At 49.3% G+C, this 14,320-nt stretch overlaps 1 protein-coding gene across 1 annotated transcript in view; it reads right to left on the bottom strand.

Moving 5' to 3' along the window:
• Positions 1-5,133, bottom strand: part of KCNK12 (potassium two pore domain channel subfamily K member 12) — a 55,557-nt gene extending 50,424 nt beyond the window's left edge. Inside the window, exon 1 of the mRNA XM_059078324.2 lies at positions 3,467-5,133. Coding sequence (XP_058934307.1) covers positions 3,467-3,857 — 391 coding nt within the window. The 5' untranslated portion in view covers positions 3,858-5,133. The remainder of the gene's footprint in view (positions 1-3,466) is intronic.
• Positions 5,134-14,320: the final 9,187 nt, after the last annotated feature.

Raw genomic sequence — 14,320 nt, 5'->3', positions numbered from 1 at the left:
CCTTGGACCAGAATTTACCCAAAAGTCTCCTACTTGCTAGCATTTCTGTCTCTAACCTTCTTGGTACTGGCTCTTGCCTTCCCAGCTGTCTAAGACTTACCAGATGCTTCTAGTCTATCTGACCTCTAAGATGTGTCTGATCCTTCAAGTTTTCTCTGGATTTAATCAACTGTTGGCCTGACCCACAGACCAGTCCTTTTGCTCAGCCCTGCTGTAGTGTCTGTCAGACACACACACAGATACACACACACACACACACACACACACACCCGTTATTAAATACTTTAGCCTCAAACAGGAATGTGCCCACCAATTATATAAATGAAACTGGTACAATAAACACTGCATAACTTGGATTCTGTACCCAGCTGAATACATAATTAACTGTGACCCGAGACACGTCCCTTAACACTTTGAGCCACATGGGATTGCACCAAAGGACCCCTCCTGTTCCAATCATCATTAGTGAGGCTAGCCAAGATGTGGCGCCCATGAACACTGCAATCAACTGCCCATGTTGGAATATGCTTCGACCTTTGTCTTGTAGAATAAGCTTTAACCTTTCAACATATTAGCGCTTGGGGCCTGATATACACAATATATCATATTTATGGGATGAATGAAGAAGGGTTTTCTACACCAAAGTCTAGATGAATCATTTAGTTGGGTCTATACAATACAAGAAAATGTCCACACTGCTGCATGGACCATACACACTGTGATATTCAAATAAAACTGAGTGCATGCTAATTTTCCTCTTCGCTGGATGAGGTGGCAGATAGAGAATACTGACTGCCCATTTTGGATTCAGCTTTGGCTCCCTGAGCTGCTGAATCCATAAAAGCACCAGTAATAATAATTGTCTCTGAAGACTCAGGGCATTTAAGGGAAAGGAACTACATAAACAGAAGTGAAACTGACGTATGTAGGTCTTTACTTAAATCTCATCCAAGTACATTTTGCAAGAGAAGCCTGAAATAAAAATCTTGCTACTTCAGGATTCAGCAGAACTTATCTGACAGAAGTGACCAATTTGAACCACTGCCCCAGACCACGTCAGCAGGTGGATAACTGACAGAGACCCTGCTACTTGTGTGGCTCTCTTGGCACCTCTGCAAAGGGGCTAGTTCAATGCTGAGCTGTCCACTGGATGGTTCTGGTCCTGAGTGCAGCTCTTCTCAGAGATAAATATCTCCCTGCAGCAGATTTTGGAAACAATGTGCCGGGTCATTTGTAACATAGCCACCAGCTTCAGCATAGCCTCCTACATGCTTGCCTACATCCCAAAACACAAATCAAGAAAGAGAACATAGTTTCTTTCTGCTTGACTAAAGAACAGCCAATCCTGCTCCTAGATTAAAGGCTGGGGCTTGGAACAATTTACCAACATGCTGACTTGATTTTGTGCAAAGAACTGAGAGAAGCTGCAGAAGCCATGGCTGGGCAGTGAATGAAGGCATTGATGGGAACTCATCAGAAAGGCACAGAGACCACAGGTCACTGGAATGAGGCCCCATTTGGATAGACTCATGGCCTGTAGGGGAAGGGGACACCGCTACCACCTTTCCCTTAACCTGTGGGTTCCATTAGGAAGCCAAGGTCAGAGCACACCGCTGGGAAAGAAAGGCTGTGGCTGCCCAATATGTGCACAGGTTGCCTCTAGGTGAAAGCAAAAGGGTGTGTTTACGAGAGGAAGAGCATAAATCAATAATGAGCTATGAACACATGATGTCATCCTCCAGAACTAAGCATCTTTAGTACTTTTAAAGCACTTTAAAAAAAAAAAGAAAAAAAAAACTCTCGTTGCTATAGCAACTTGATGCAGCTCTTAAAAGGGGATTTTTTTTAAGGGGGTCATTTTATATCTTCAATCACCATAACAACATGATATAGCTTTTAAATGGTATTTTTAGACAATTTGTGTGTACTTTGGACTTGGGCCACATTTGCCTTTTCTATTTAAAGTCATCAGATCAAACATGACACATGAAAATTCATTGAAAGGAAGCCCTTTCGTAGACTATACATATACACTCGGAGAGCCATCTCTAGCTGCTCATATTCTGCACATGGATGCAGTCTTTCTCTCTGCCTCCCAGCAGCCACCTACAATGGCTTACACTGGTCAGCTGGCATACCAATCCAGCCCAGAACCCACCCACAGAAGGCGTGCCGGTGCCATCCCTCACCTCTCAGCCCAGTGAATCCAGTCCCCTCCTCCAAAACTACCACCAGGGGATAGTGCTTTGGGGTGACTAGAGGCATGACCAGCCAAGTGCCTTCTTCCACCCTGGGACTCTGGAAGCAGGAGTAGATGAGACACAAAGTCTTGCCAAAGTGAAAATCTTGTATTTATTCTGCACTCTATACAGTAACGGGAAGAGGTCTGTTTCACGTGACACCCAGGGAAAGGGGGGAGGATGGGGATAGTGGGTGAGAGGAGAATAAAGAGAGGGACAGGGTGGAGTGGGAAGCAGTGATGGCTCCACAATCTCTACAAGAGAGGCTCAGAGGAGGGGCGAAAGAAATAGGGGGGGCTTCGAGGAATGGTTACACAGCATTTTCTGTACAGTTGCAAAATCATGAACTATTTTACCAAAAATAAGAGGAAGGGATGATGGAAAGTATAGAGAAACTACCCCCTGCACCCAAGCTACCCCCTTGGTGCCACTACTGGTTGGAAAAGATAGCAAGGTAACAAAGAAGAGAGGTCAAGAAATTGGAGGGGAAGTTGGAAGTGGGGAGGGGGGGAGTAAGAGGAGAAAACCAGAACCAGAGCGGCTGAAGTCCTATTCTCCAAGTCTAATGGGGTGGTGTAGACTGTAAAAAAAAAAAAAAAAAAAAAAAAAAAAAGGTTGCGAAGGAGATGTAGGGATTCGTCTGGGGAAATGGTCGCCTTCCCCAGGGTAAAAGGGCTGGAGGACTCCGAGGGAAAACGCGTGTAAAAGAAGAAAGGAGAAGAGAAAGGAGATAACAACGCTGTGAGTGGAGAGAGGAAGGGCTTTCCAAATCACCTGGATGAGGAAACCGAGGACTAGGGGGCGTGAGAAATAAGAAGGAAGCAGCAGGCCCCTGATACATGTTCTCCCAAGTCCTTTTTTAGAAGCCAAAACTGAGGCACAAGCGGTTAGGTCACGCAGTTGGCAAGTGCTGGAGCGCGGGCGGCCCCCGGTCTGCCCAGCGCCCGGGTGAGGGTTCTCCCCGTTTGGCCTCTTTGCCAGGCAGTCACCGCTGGGTGCGCGCCAGAGGTGGGCCTCTCAGGCCACCTCCCGCGCCGAAAGCCAGTAAAGAGGGAGACGGATTAGGAGGAGGGGGACGGATGGGGAGGAGAGGGCGAAATGAAAGTAGGCAACGGGGCTCAGGAGGGAAGACGGAGCCGAGGGACGCGGCTCGAGCCCCGGGCAGTGGAAAGGGCGGCAGGTGAAAGACGCGGAGAGGAAAGTCGCCCGCTGGGCGCGCCGCTCACCTATGGTCGACACCACGGTGCCCACGAAGTAGAAGGCGCCAGGAAAGTCCCAGCGCGGGCGCAGCGCGTCGGCTCGGACGCCGGCTGCCAGCGCGGCCTCGTAGTGCCGGAGGAAGGCGCGCAGCTCCGGCTCGGCCACTCCGTGCGCCGCGCTGAAGTTGCGCAGCGTGGCGCCCCAGCGCGCCCGCGCCTCCGCCTCGCCCGGGCTCTCGAGCGCCGAGAAGACTGTGGCGCCCGCCACCAGGTAGAGGCCGATGAGCGCCGCCAGCAGCACGAAGCGGCCCGTGTCCTCGTTGAGGTGCGAGCGGCGGCAGCAGCAGCAGCAGCAGGAGGGGCGCGGCAGGCGGCGGCGGCAGCGGCGGGGCGGGGGCCGGGGGCTGCGGGAGGACATGGTCCGGAGCTCAGCCCCGGGGCCGGGGCGGCGCTCGGGGCCCGGGCCGCGACATCCCCCCCGCGGGAGCAGAAACGTGAGGATGGTGACCAGGGGTCGGGGGCCGCCGCGGAGCCCCTCGCCGCCTCCTCCAGAGACCGGACGGCGGGGCGCCTCCGCCTCCTCCTCGGCGCTCAGGCCGCAAACGGGTCCCGCGGCCCTTCGGGCGCCGGAGCTGGGGCGCTCCTCTCTGCGCCCCGACGCCTGGCCGGCTGCCGCGGCTCCTCACCCACCGCCCTCGGGCGCGGGGGTCTCAAGGTAGGCCCCTGCCGCCTTGTGGCCGGCGTCCACGGGGCCCCGGGCCTCATACTCCTCTCCAGACAGGCCGCGGGCTGCGGGCGGGGCGGGCTGTAGAGCCCGGGCGCCTAGGACAGGGACGGGAGAGCAGGGCACGAAGAGAGACCCCGGGCGCGTCCCATGAGACGTTCCCGGCTCAGCGGCTCCCCGGCGCAGGCTCCGTGGGCAGTCCAGCTCCCGCCCCCGGGCTTGAGCTGGCGGCGTCGGCTTCGGAGCCTCGGAACCGAGCTGAGTCCGGGTAAGCGCTCCCTTTCCAGCTCCAGCCGGAGAGCCGCCCGGCACTGAGAGGCGGAGTCACCGGCGCCCGGGGCGGGGTGTTGGGGGGGTGGGGAGTAAGGAAGGGAGAGAAGGGGTGGGGAGTTGGGCTGCTGCGACGCCTCCCTGTCGTTCTGGCTGCACTAATGCGGGGCCCCGAAGCAGGTGTCCGGACTGCGGTGCTGGCTACCACGCCGCCAGGGAACACCGTCCAGTCCCTCCCTGCGCTTCGGCTCCGAATCCCTCCCTTCTGTCCAAGCTGCCGCCAAACTTTGCTCAACTTGATGTTGTCCTGCGGTCTCAGGTGCTGGAGGCCGAAAGACGCTAATGCCCTGACACCGGGCTCTCCAGCTCCAGTCCGAAGTTTAAGTTCCCTGTCGCTCGCGTCTTCTTCCTGCATCCATCCACAGCGCCAGGTCTCGGAGGGTTCCTTTGGGGCAAAGATCCCGCTTAGGAGCGGGGAAAGGGCCACTCGACTCGGGGCGACCGGAGAATGAGGGCGTCTCCTCCCCCTCCCGACCGAGCGGGCGGCGGCGTCAGCACCGCGGACAGCGCATCGGTGCCGCAGCCGCCGGGCGGGCGGCGCTGGGGCTGCGGGGACCCTGCTGCGCTGTGCTTCCCCCAAACCCCGGTTTCCCTTTCTACCTCCCTTGTGTCCCCTAAACCCCTAAGGCAGGTGCGGTCGCGGAAGCGGAGTGCTGACAGGGAGGGGACGCTGCGGAATAGAGACGGGGGGAGGAGTCAAGAGCGAGTAGAGGACCAAGGTGCCACGGGAGGAGGAACCGTTCGGGCCCACCGGCTGCTGGATCTCCGTTCGTCCCCCCAACCCTCTGACCCTCCGGTCCAGGGAGGGGAACGCTGGATAAGAACCTGGCTGCGGCAGGGTGGGTAGAGGAGGTGCAGGGAGAGCCCACTAGCCGGCTCCCCCGAGGCCGGCGGCGGGAAGGCTGGGTTCTTGAGCGCTGAGGAGGGTGTGTGTGTGTGTGGCGGGGGGTACATCGTCGCCCCCTCCGCCGCGTGGCAACAGGGAAACACGGCAGGGGGCTCGGTCCCAGCGCGGGAGCTTCTCCGCCCTCCGCGGGCCGCCTTTGCCGGGATCTCTAAGTTCTGTGTCGAGGAACGTCCTTGGTAGAGACAGAAAACCGTCCTCTTCTGGCAGCCAGCCCCTTCTCTGTCCGTCCCGCTTCCACAGGAGAGGGGGACCATGATGATGATGAGACGATACAGATAACAGAAAATGAAGATAATTATGGAGGCTGTGCTTAGCTACCCTAGCTGGGTGAACCGTGACTAAATACAGAACTAGCCCCCCACCCCAAGTCTCGGGCGGTCTGGTCTCCACAGCAGAAAACACTCAAGCTAAGGCCGACCCAAAGTAGTGGCATTGTCAGTCCCCTAAGCGTCAGGGGACTCAAAGTCATTCCTGAGCAAGCCTCCACCGTTCACTGAGCATTTGAAAGCCTGGAAACCAGGTCCTTCTGACCGCATATGCCCCGACATGGAGACTGGAGGGCAGGGGGTAGGGGTGGGGTTTGGGCAAGAGAGCTGTCCAGAAGCTGAAAGGCATCTGACTTCAGATGTTGCTTTACCCAAACCAGGGCACATCGGAGGCTTGGATCTTCCTAGAAGTTCTCCTCCAGTTTATGGACGGAGCCAACTATACTCCCCTTTGTGTTAGGGGAGGGACAAATGGGAGAGGATCCACCACTAGCATGGTCAGAACCAGCCTTACTGGTACTGGATGGCATGTGGTTAACTTCGCATTGGTCTTCTGAGAAAGGGGCAAGGGGAACCTTTGTGTGAGGGCGAGAACATCTCATCCACTGAGAATATAGAGCCCTCTCCTCCTTTTTCTGGAGCACAGTGGGAGCCTTATGTAAACACAAATGTTTGCCATTGCAGACTACTGTTACTATTGGCAAAATGCACTTCAACTACTCTCTTCAAGCCTTTGCCTCCCCTGGGCTCACCACTGGTGTCACCGGAGCCTGTTCCCCCATCTCTACCATGCCCCCATCTCTACAAGCTTCTGCAGGCAGGGAGGACAGCCTAGCCTTGGGCCTCCAGGGCTGGATTCCACTTGACTGGTCAGCTCTGACAGAAGTCCTAGAAGTGTCATTCCAGGAGTTGGCCCTGGAGTCTCCAGATACAGCTGAAGGGCATTGCCAGATCTGAGAGATTTTCTTTGCCCAGACTCCCAGGTCTGGGACAGAGTGCTTTGCTGCAGTGTTCTGTGCCTCTGGACCTGCTCCTTACCCAGCTGGCAAAGGGCCTGCCTTGTCCTCCAGCTTGTTATTCTAGCTTGTTTAGTAGCAAATCCCTGGCATCAATCTCAACTGTGAATGACCTAATCAATTTATATAATAGGGAAATGATGAGTTCCCTGAACATAGGCTCGGGTCCTTTGGGGAACCAGTGCCATGATGAATGCTGTTTTTTTGCCCACTGAATCCATATAAGTCACTGGCTTCCAGCTGGCTACCCTCAAAGCTTTTACCTCAGCCCTGAATTGCTGCAACAGCCTCCAAAGAATGGGGGCTTGCTATCACAGATGTGTCCGTGCTTCAGTCTATCCTGCCTGCACCTACCCATCATTGCCCTGATCATGCCCATTTGATCTGATCATGTGACTGATGTCCCTAGACGACAGTCTCCAATGGTTCCCTCAAAACTATAAAAATTTAGTCTCAAACACTTGTGGCTGCTATTCAAAGCCCTTGATGATGTGATTCCCAACAAATCATTCTAACCTCACCTTCTACTACTTGCTACTTATCCCCCAAGTACTCCATACTCAGCCCAGTCACGAGTACTTTGCTTATGCTATGGTCCTGCTGGAGTGTCTTCTTCCTTCTCTTCTTCTCCAGCTCTTCATACATGCAGCTCAACTCAGGTTAGACCTTTTTTCTTCCAGAAAACTTTTTCTTTGTAAGATATTTTGACCCAGTCACTTTGACTGCCATCATTTCAGCTGTAGATCATTTGATTCTGAATGTCCTCAAGAACTTCAGACAAGACACCAGAGCAGGTACAGCCTCTCTCTGTCTCTGCCTGTCTCTGTCTCTCTCTCTTTCTGTATTTTGTAAAAGAAAACGCAATGGCAGGAGTGTTAATCAGGAAAATTAGGTAAGGTCAAGTGCAATCAATTGACGATTCCACTCCTAGGTGTATGTCCAAGATAAATGAAAAGATACATTCATGCAAAAGCTTGTGTGTGTACGTTCATAGCAGCATTAATCATAAAAGCCAAAAAGTGGAAATAACCGCTATGTCCTTCAACTGATGAACAGTTCAGTACAATGTGTATAACCATACAATGAAATATTCAGCAATAAAAAGGAATGAAGTACTGATTCATGCTACAACATGAATGAATCTTGAAAGCATTATCCGAAGTGAAAGAGGCCAGTCACAAAAGATGACATAGTGTATGACTTCATTTGTATGAAATGTCCAGCATAGGAAAATCCATAAAGACATAGTAACTTAGTGGTTGCTTAGGGCTGGGGGATTAAAGAGGAATGGGAGTGACTGCTAATGAGTATGAGATTTCTTTTGAGAGTGATAAAAAATATTCTAAAATTGATTGTGATGATTGCACAGCTCTGTGAATATAGTAAAAAGCTTTAAATTGTACATTTTAAATGTGTGAATTGTAAAAAAGCAAATACAAATGCAACTAATCAAGCAAATCTTTATTGAAAAATATGGAAACAGAACTTATCCCAAGAAAAATAATTTCTTTAAAATAAAAAAATAGGAAAAATGAGAAACAGTTTAACAATATGTAATGTCTTTTTTTTTTTTGTCTCTTGTACCAACTTTTTATTTTAGTCTATTTTGTCTGATATTAGAATAGCCACTCCATCTTTCGTTTGGTTACTGTTTGCGTGGAATATCTTTTCCCATCCCTTCACTTTCAATGTATTTGTGTCTTTGGATGTTAAGTGAGTCTTTGGTAGACAAAACATAGTTGGATCATGAGACTCTCTGTCTTGCAACTGAACTTGTTAAGAATGCCTATGATTGTACATCTGCCTCCTGATATATTTTCAAATAATCAATGAATAGATATATTTATTGAGGACCTACCAGCTACAAAACAGTGTGCTATGAACTGTGTGTGTGTGCGCGTGCGTGTGTGTGTGTTTGTGTGTGTGTGTGAGATGAACTCTGCTGTTCCTGCAAGAGCTTAAAGCCTGGCTGGGGAGACAAGATATGCATATGGGAAGCAGTAAGGACTACACTACAGCAGATAGAGTTAGGAGCTGACTGTGTGGTACTGATCATGGGAGGTCAGAGAAAGGGGTCTGTGATGAGGGCTGCAAGAGTCCAAAGTTTTGGGTAGCAGGCAGTATGTGGGCTGGTTCTGAGGATGGGTAAGGTTCACATGTACTGGGAGAAAGGGAACATGCCAGCCAGGAGAACTGAGCTGGGTGCAAGAAAGTGAAGCAGGAAAGAGCATATTTTGTTCAAGGAACTGTGGCAAGCAGAGAGTAGATGTGGGTGAGAAGAAAGGGAAGAGTCTCTGTCTTTTATATTCCATGACCTCATTCTCTGGCCTCTCAGCCTCTCAATATGACATAAATGCATGTAATAACTGACACTGTGAAACTCAAAGATGAATGCTTTCCTTCCAGAGTGAGAATCAGGTATCTAATATAAATGGACTTGGGCTTAATGAAGACAATTTTACAGCAAACTTTTAGTTTCCCCACATATACCACTACATGGGGTTAGCTGTGGCTGCAGAGGAAAAGAGGGACTGATGTGGAACATATTGGGTATACAGTCAAGGGCTCTAGTTAAAACCTCCCTGGGCTCCAGTTTCCACAACTGTCTTTGCAAAGAATGCACTGTGTCATCTTTATATCAACATGATTCTTGAGGATTAATGAAGTCGCTAACGCCTGTCTGTTTATAAGGAGCTTGGAAATGAAGCCCAGAATCCTAGGGTGAGGAGTTGTTATGAGGCCACTGGAGACCACTCCTTGATTCCTAATTTTCTTGTCCAGAAAGCTGTGGGTTTCTTGTCTAAATGTCTCCGTGAGTCCTCTCTCACAATGCCAAATCACTTTTTATTAAGACGTGATTTTTAAATGTCTATTTCAATTCTTTCTTATTTTATTTTATTATTATTATTATTTTTTGTGGTATGCGGGCCTCTCACTGTTGTGGCCTCTTCCGTTGCGGAGCAGAGGCCCCGGACGTGCAGGCCCAGCGGCCACGGCCCATGGGCCCAGCCACTCCGCGACATGTGGGATCTTCCCAGACCGGGGCACGAACCCGTGTCCCCTGCATCGGCAGGCGAACTCTCAACCACTGCGCCACCAGGGAAGCCCCTTTCTTATTTTAAAATCTGATTTTTTGTTCTGTAGGTAAGGCCATACATGTACTGATTTTGTCCCAAATAGATTTTGATATAGCTTTTTAAAGACTATGTAAGTAATGTATAAATAACTTAGAATAATTGGAAGATTCAAAGAAACAAAAAAGGAAAAAAAATTACTCCAAATTCCATTCCATTATCCAGAGAGAATTACTATTATCAATCATTTTAATGACTCTCCTGTCTGCCTGGCTGGCTCTATCTATCTATCTACACATACATATTTAATCTTATTAAAATTATGGGATATATTACATACCACTTTAAACTTACTCTTTAACATTATAGGTCATTCAAAAAATATTTCAAATATTTCAATTCAAACATATCTGTGCAGCACCTACTATTACAGGTACCTGGATTGATTAATGATCATGGAGCTTACTTTACTTTCATGTTTTAAAAAAATGTATATATATATATATATATATATATGTGTGTGTGTATATATATGTGTGTGTGTGTGTGTGTGTGTGTGTGTGTGTGTGTGTGTATATATATATATATATATATATATATATAGAGAGAGAGAGAGAGAGAGAGAGAGAGAGAGAGAGAGAGAGGAAGGGAGTCATTTGTTGGCATATTGCCCTTCCAAATGAAGATGTAGCTAAATTTCACATTGGCAGGTATTCCTGGATTTTTAAGGTTCCCCCCTCATCCCTTTCTCTTATCTTTTTGCATCATTCTTTAGTTTCCTATTAAAATATCAATAGATGTTTGGGTTTGGCTTCTCAGTGAGACTGCTAGTTCCCACTCAAATCCATTCTCCACCTCTTTTTCTGCAACAGAACATCCATTTTATTTGTGGTGTCAATGTGCCCACTTAAAAGACTATATTTTCAAACCTCCTCTGTAGTTAGGGGAGACTGTGTTTCTAGCAAAATATTCTAGCAAATATTCTAGCTCTAGCAAAATATTATATGGGACTTTCAGGAAGGCTGAATAAATGAAGATAATTCCATAGGAAAGGGTGCCCTTTTATCCTCCCACTATTTCTCCTTCCTCAATCATGCATCCTACATTGTGGATGTGATAGCTGGGACTCCAGCTGCAATCTTGTATCATGAGGTGACCTTGAAGAAGGAAGCCACATTGTTGTAGAGCAAGATGATGAAATGAGCTTGCATAACAGAGAAATGCCTATCTCTAGTCTTACATGGGAGAGAATTAGCCTTTTTGTATTTAACCCACTTCACTAATCAAATATTCTGAATATTCAAAAGTTCCTGACTGAAATCAGTCTGAGATGAGACTTTAGACCTTCAAATACTGTGAGACAATCAACAGGCCTGACTCCTTTTTCTGCTTCAAATTTTCCCTCTCATCCCCCAATTTCCCCTCTCTCGGGTATCTTATACCTTATGGTCTCATGATGGTTGACTTACCTCTATGTGTGTGTGCGTGTGTGTGTGTTTCCACTTTATTCCTACATATTCTTGCAATTGGGGGAGCTGAAATATCAGCAACTTTTCTAATTCAAAAACACTAGGTTACCAGACCCCAAAGCAAAGACAAAGCAGAGGAAGAGGGCACAAGGAGAAAGATGCTTTGGAGTTACCATAGCTAATATCTCATTGTTTGAATGAGTCATAGGTCTAAGAATATTGAACTGATCTTTAGAGATTCGAGCATTGGTTTTAGCTGGACAATTCTTTAAAAAGAGCGTCGAGCCCAAGAAGAGAGAGGAATGGAAGGCAGCATTGGAGAGCGGGCAGTTTGGGGGAGCAGTTGTTCTTATAACGAAACCATTGTTCAGATTGTTAACTGGGCTGTGGTTGTGAAACATGTGCAAAGACGAGATTTGTTCATTAGACATCAGTTAAAACTCTTGTGCTGAAGATGGATCAAAGCACAGAGGATCATGTTCACCTTAAACAATTGAGAGGGAAATATGCCGTTTGCCTTGCTAATAGCCCAGTAATGAGCCTTGGTGGGTAGAGATATTGGAGGATGGTGTGGGAGTGGGGGTGATGTCTGGAGGATTGGTGGAGGTAGGTGTGGGGATGGGGTGGGAAGAAGAATCTTGGGGACCCCTTTCCAGTATTAGGGCTTCTAGGGGCAGCAGTGCTCCTTGTGGATAGAAGATCTTCTCTACAGATAGACATGTGAATGTGATCAGCCTGCCTTCATTCCTCCCTACCCCCTCTTTCCCTCCTTCCTTCCACCTATACAACAAATATTTCTGAAACTCTTCTCTGTGCCAGGCACTGTGCTACTAAGGATTCTGACTCATTATTTTAGGATGGAGTAGGAAGGAGGGTGGAGTGCCATAGGGGGTAGTTGGAATCATAGATAAGAAAGCTAAGGCCCAGAGGGACAGTCAGAGGTACTCACATCCCACAGTGCATTTGCAATCTCTGTCCACCCAAAAGCCCACTGGACTGGCTGGGTATGAAGTGGAGTGTATTCTATCTCTGTGTGGTCCTGGAGCCTCCAAGCATCCAAGTTCCCTGGAGCTCTTACTGTATATGCAGTGCCCAGGGTCCAACCGAGACCTGCAGAATCCCAATATCTAGGGATTGGGCCTGGGAACTTGTGTGGGCCACAGACTTCCCAGGTGAGCCTCCTGGACCCTTGAGTTTGTGGAAGTTGGGCTTGGGCCATTGGATCAACTGAAATGGGCCTTACAGGGTCAGAGTCTGGAAATATACTTGGCCATAATTCCTGTATCATGAGGAAAGGTAAAAGAAATGCAAAGCCTGCAGAGAAGCTTTGCCACTCACTGGCTAGGTGACCTTGGCTAGTTGCCCTCAGCCTACGGGTAATTATTTGAGCCAGACCCAGCAACAAACATGCCATTCCTTGATGCAGAATCATGACTGTGTCCAGGTATCCTGGATGCTCAGCTGAGGCACAAAGAGGTGATGTCATAAAACCTTTCAAATGAGTAATTCTTAAGAGATACCTCTTCAGAGTTGGAAGACATTCCATTTCTATCCCAGACTCTCCTGCCTTGTTGTCAGGGAGGTTCCTGGAAGCCTAGGAACCCAGAGTCAGTCTTTCCCAGGAGCAAAGTCATGAAAATGTGTCTGTATCATCTCCAGGGCCCCCGAGGATGTCGGCCTGAAGCCCCAGGTTTGCAGACCCTTCTGTTCAGCCTATTCAGCAGCTCACGCCCTTGTAGTAGAACAGTTGAGAATTGTCAGGAAGAGAGATGAGGGAGAAGGAAAAGGGAGGCAAAAGGGACCAGCTCTGGAAAAGTTTACCAGAAAAGTTCTAGTCTCCCCAGTTTGCTGAGCCGGGAGGAGAGCGCTGAGTAAAAACACTGTTGTAGATGGATTACAATCTGGGAGGTGCTTTCTCATTATATGAGCCCTCATTATGTGACATGTAAAAAGCATAATATACTGTAACCTGGGGTAAAAAGCCAGCGAAGCACTGGCTGGATTCACTCTTGGAGATATGGCTGCCCTCAGCATTCCTCATAAGCAGATTTTAAGAGGAGGAAAGCCCAGGTGGGGGTGCGGAAAAGCCTACGTGAAAATGCTGGGATTCCAGTGACTCTCTCCTCTCTTCCCACTTTCCCAAAGCAAAACTACATGTCAAAGGGCCTCAGGTTCATGGGAAAGATCCCAGGCTCATTTGCTCGTTTCTTTTCCACTTTCCAATAAGTATTATGGGGCATCAACTACATGTCAGATGTGCTGCTAAGTGCCAGCTACAAGAGCCAAAACTGATGTTGTTCCGGGCTTCACACAGCTTCAGGCCACTGGGGAATCACAAATCACAGAAGTAAATGAGAAATTAACAACATAACAATACTGTGAGTGAAAGCTGCCTAGTTCTGCGAAAATGCGCACAGGGAGATTTGACCAAACAGGGCAGAGACGTGCAGGCCTTGACCAAGAGGAGGGTGTGCGAGTGCCAGGGAGCAGCCACCCAGAGGGAACAGCATGTGCAGAGGCCTCTGGGCAGCTGGGAGGAACTGAGGAAGGGTGCTGCGGGGGGTGGGGGTGGGGCCGGCAGAGGCCTTGCCCCTGCAGGGCTCTGGCAGCCCTAGGAAAATGCCTCAGAGGAAGGGGAAGCCGATGTCACGTTCTAAGCAGAGGGTGCTGGATTCTCAGGTGGCCTCTGATTCTCCCAGGGTCTCATTGTGGGTCAGGGGAGCCTGGTCTGGAGCCCTGACTTCCTACCTCTCACCTGCCACATCTAGGCAAACACGCAACTCCTGTCCATTCCACCTTAGAAATTGCTCCCAAGTGGACCATCCTTCCTGAGTCCACTGCCACTGCTGTGGTGGGAGTTCTAGCGTTCCTTCGCATGAACTGTCACCGTCCTCCCAAGTCCTCCACTTGAGAGTCGTCCCTCTGCAATCCACCCTCCCCAGCAGCTTCCTTCCTAAAACACACACTCGGCCTCTCCCTGGCTTGTGCACCTCTGGTGCTTCCCAGAGCCTAGAGGAGCCATCCCAGTCTCTTCAGAGCAGCCCTCAAGTCTCTGCTCTTTCTGACCTTAACCACCTGCTACCTTGTCTCTTTAC

The sequence above is a fragment of the Kogia breviceps genome, chromosome 11 (genome assembly GCF_026419965.1).
Source record: "Kogia breviceps isolate mKogBre1 chromosome 11, mKogBre1 haplotype 1, whole genome shotgun sequence".
NCBI lineage: Eukaryota > Metazoa > Chordata > Mammalia > Artiodactyla > Physeteridae > Kogia > Kogia breviceps.
This window is presented reverse-complemented; position numbering and strand designations above follow the sequence as displayed.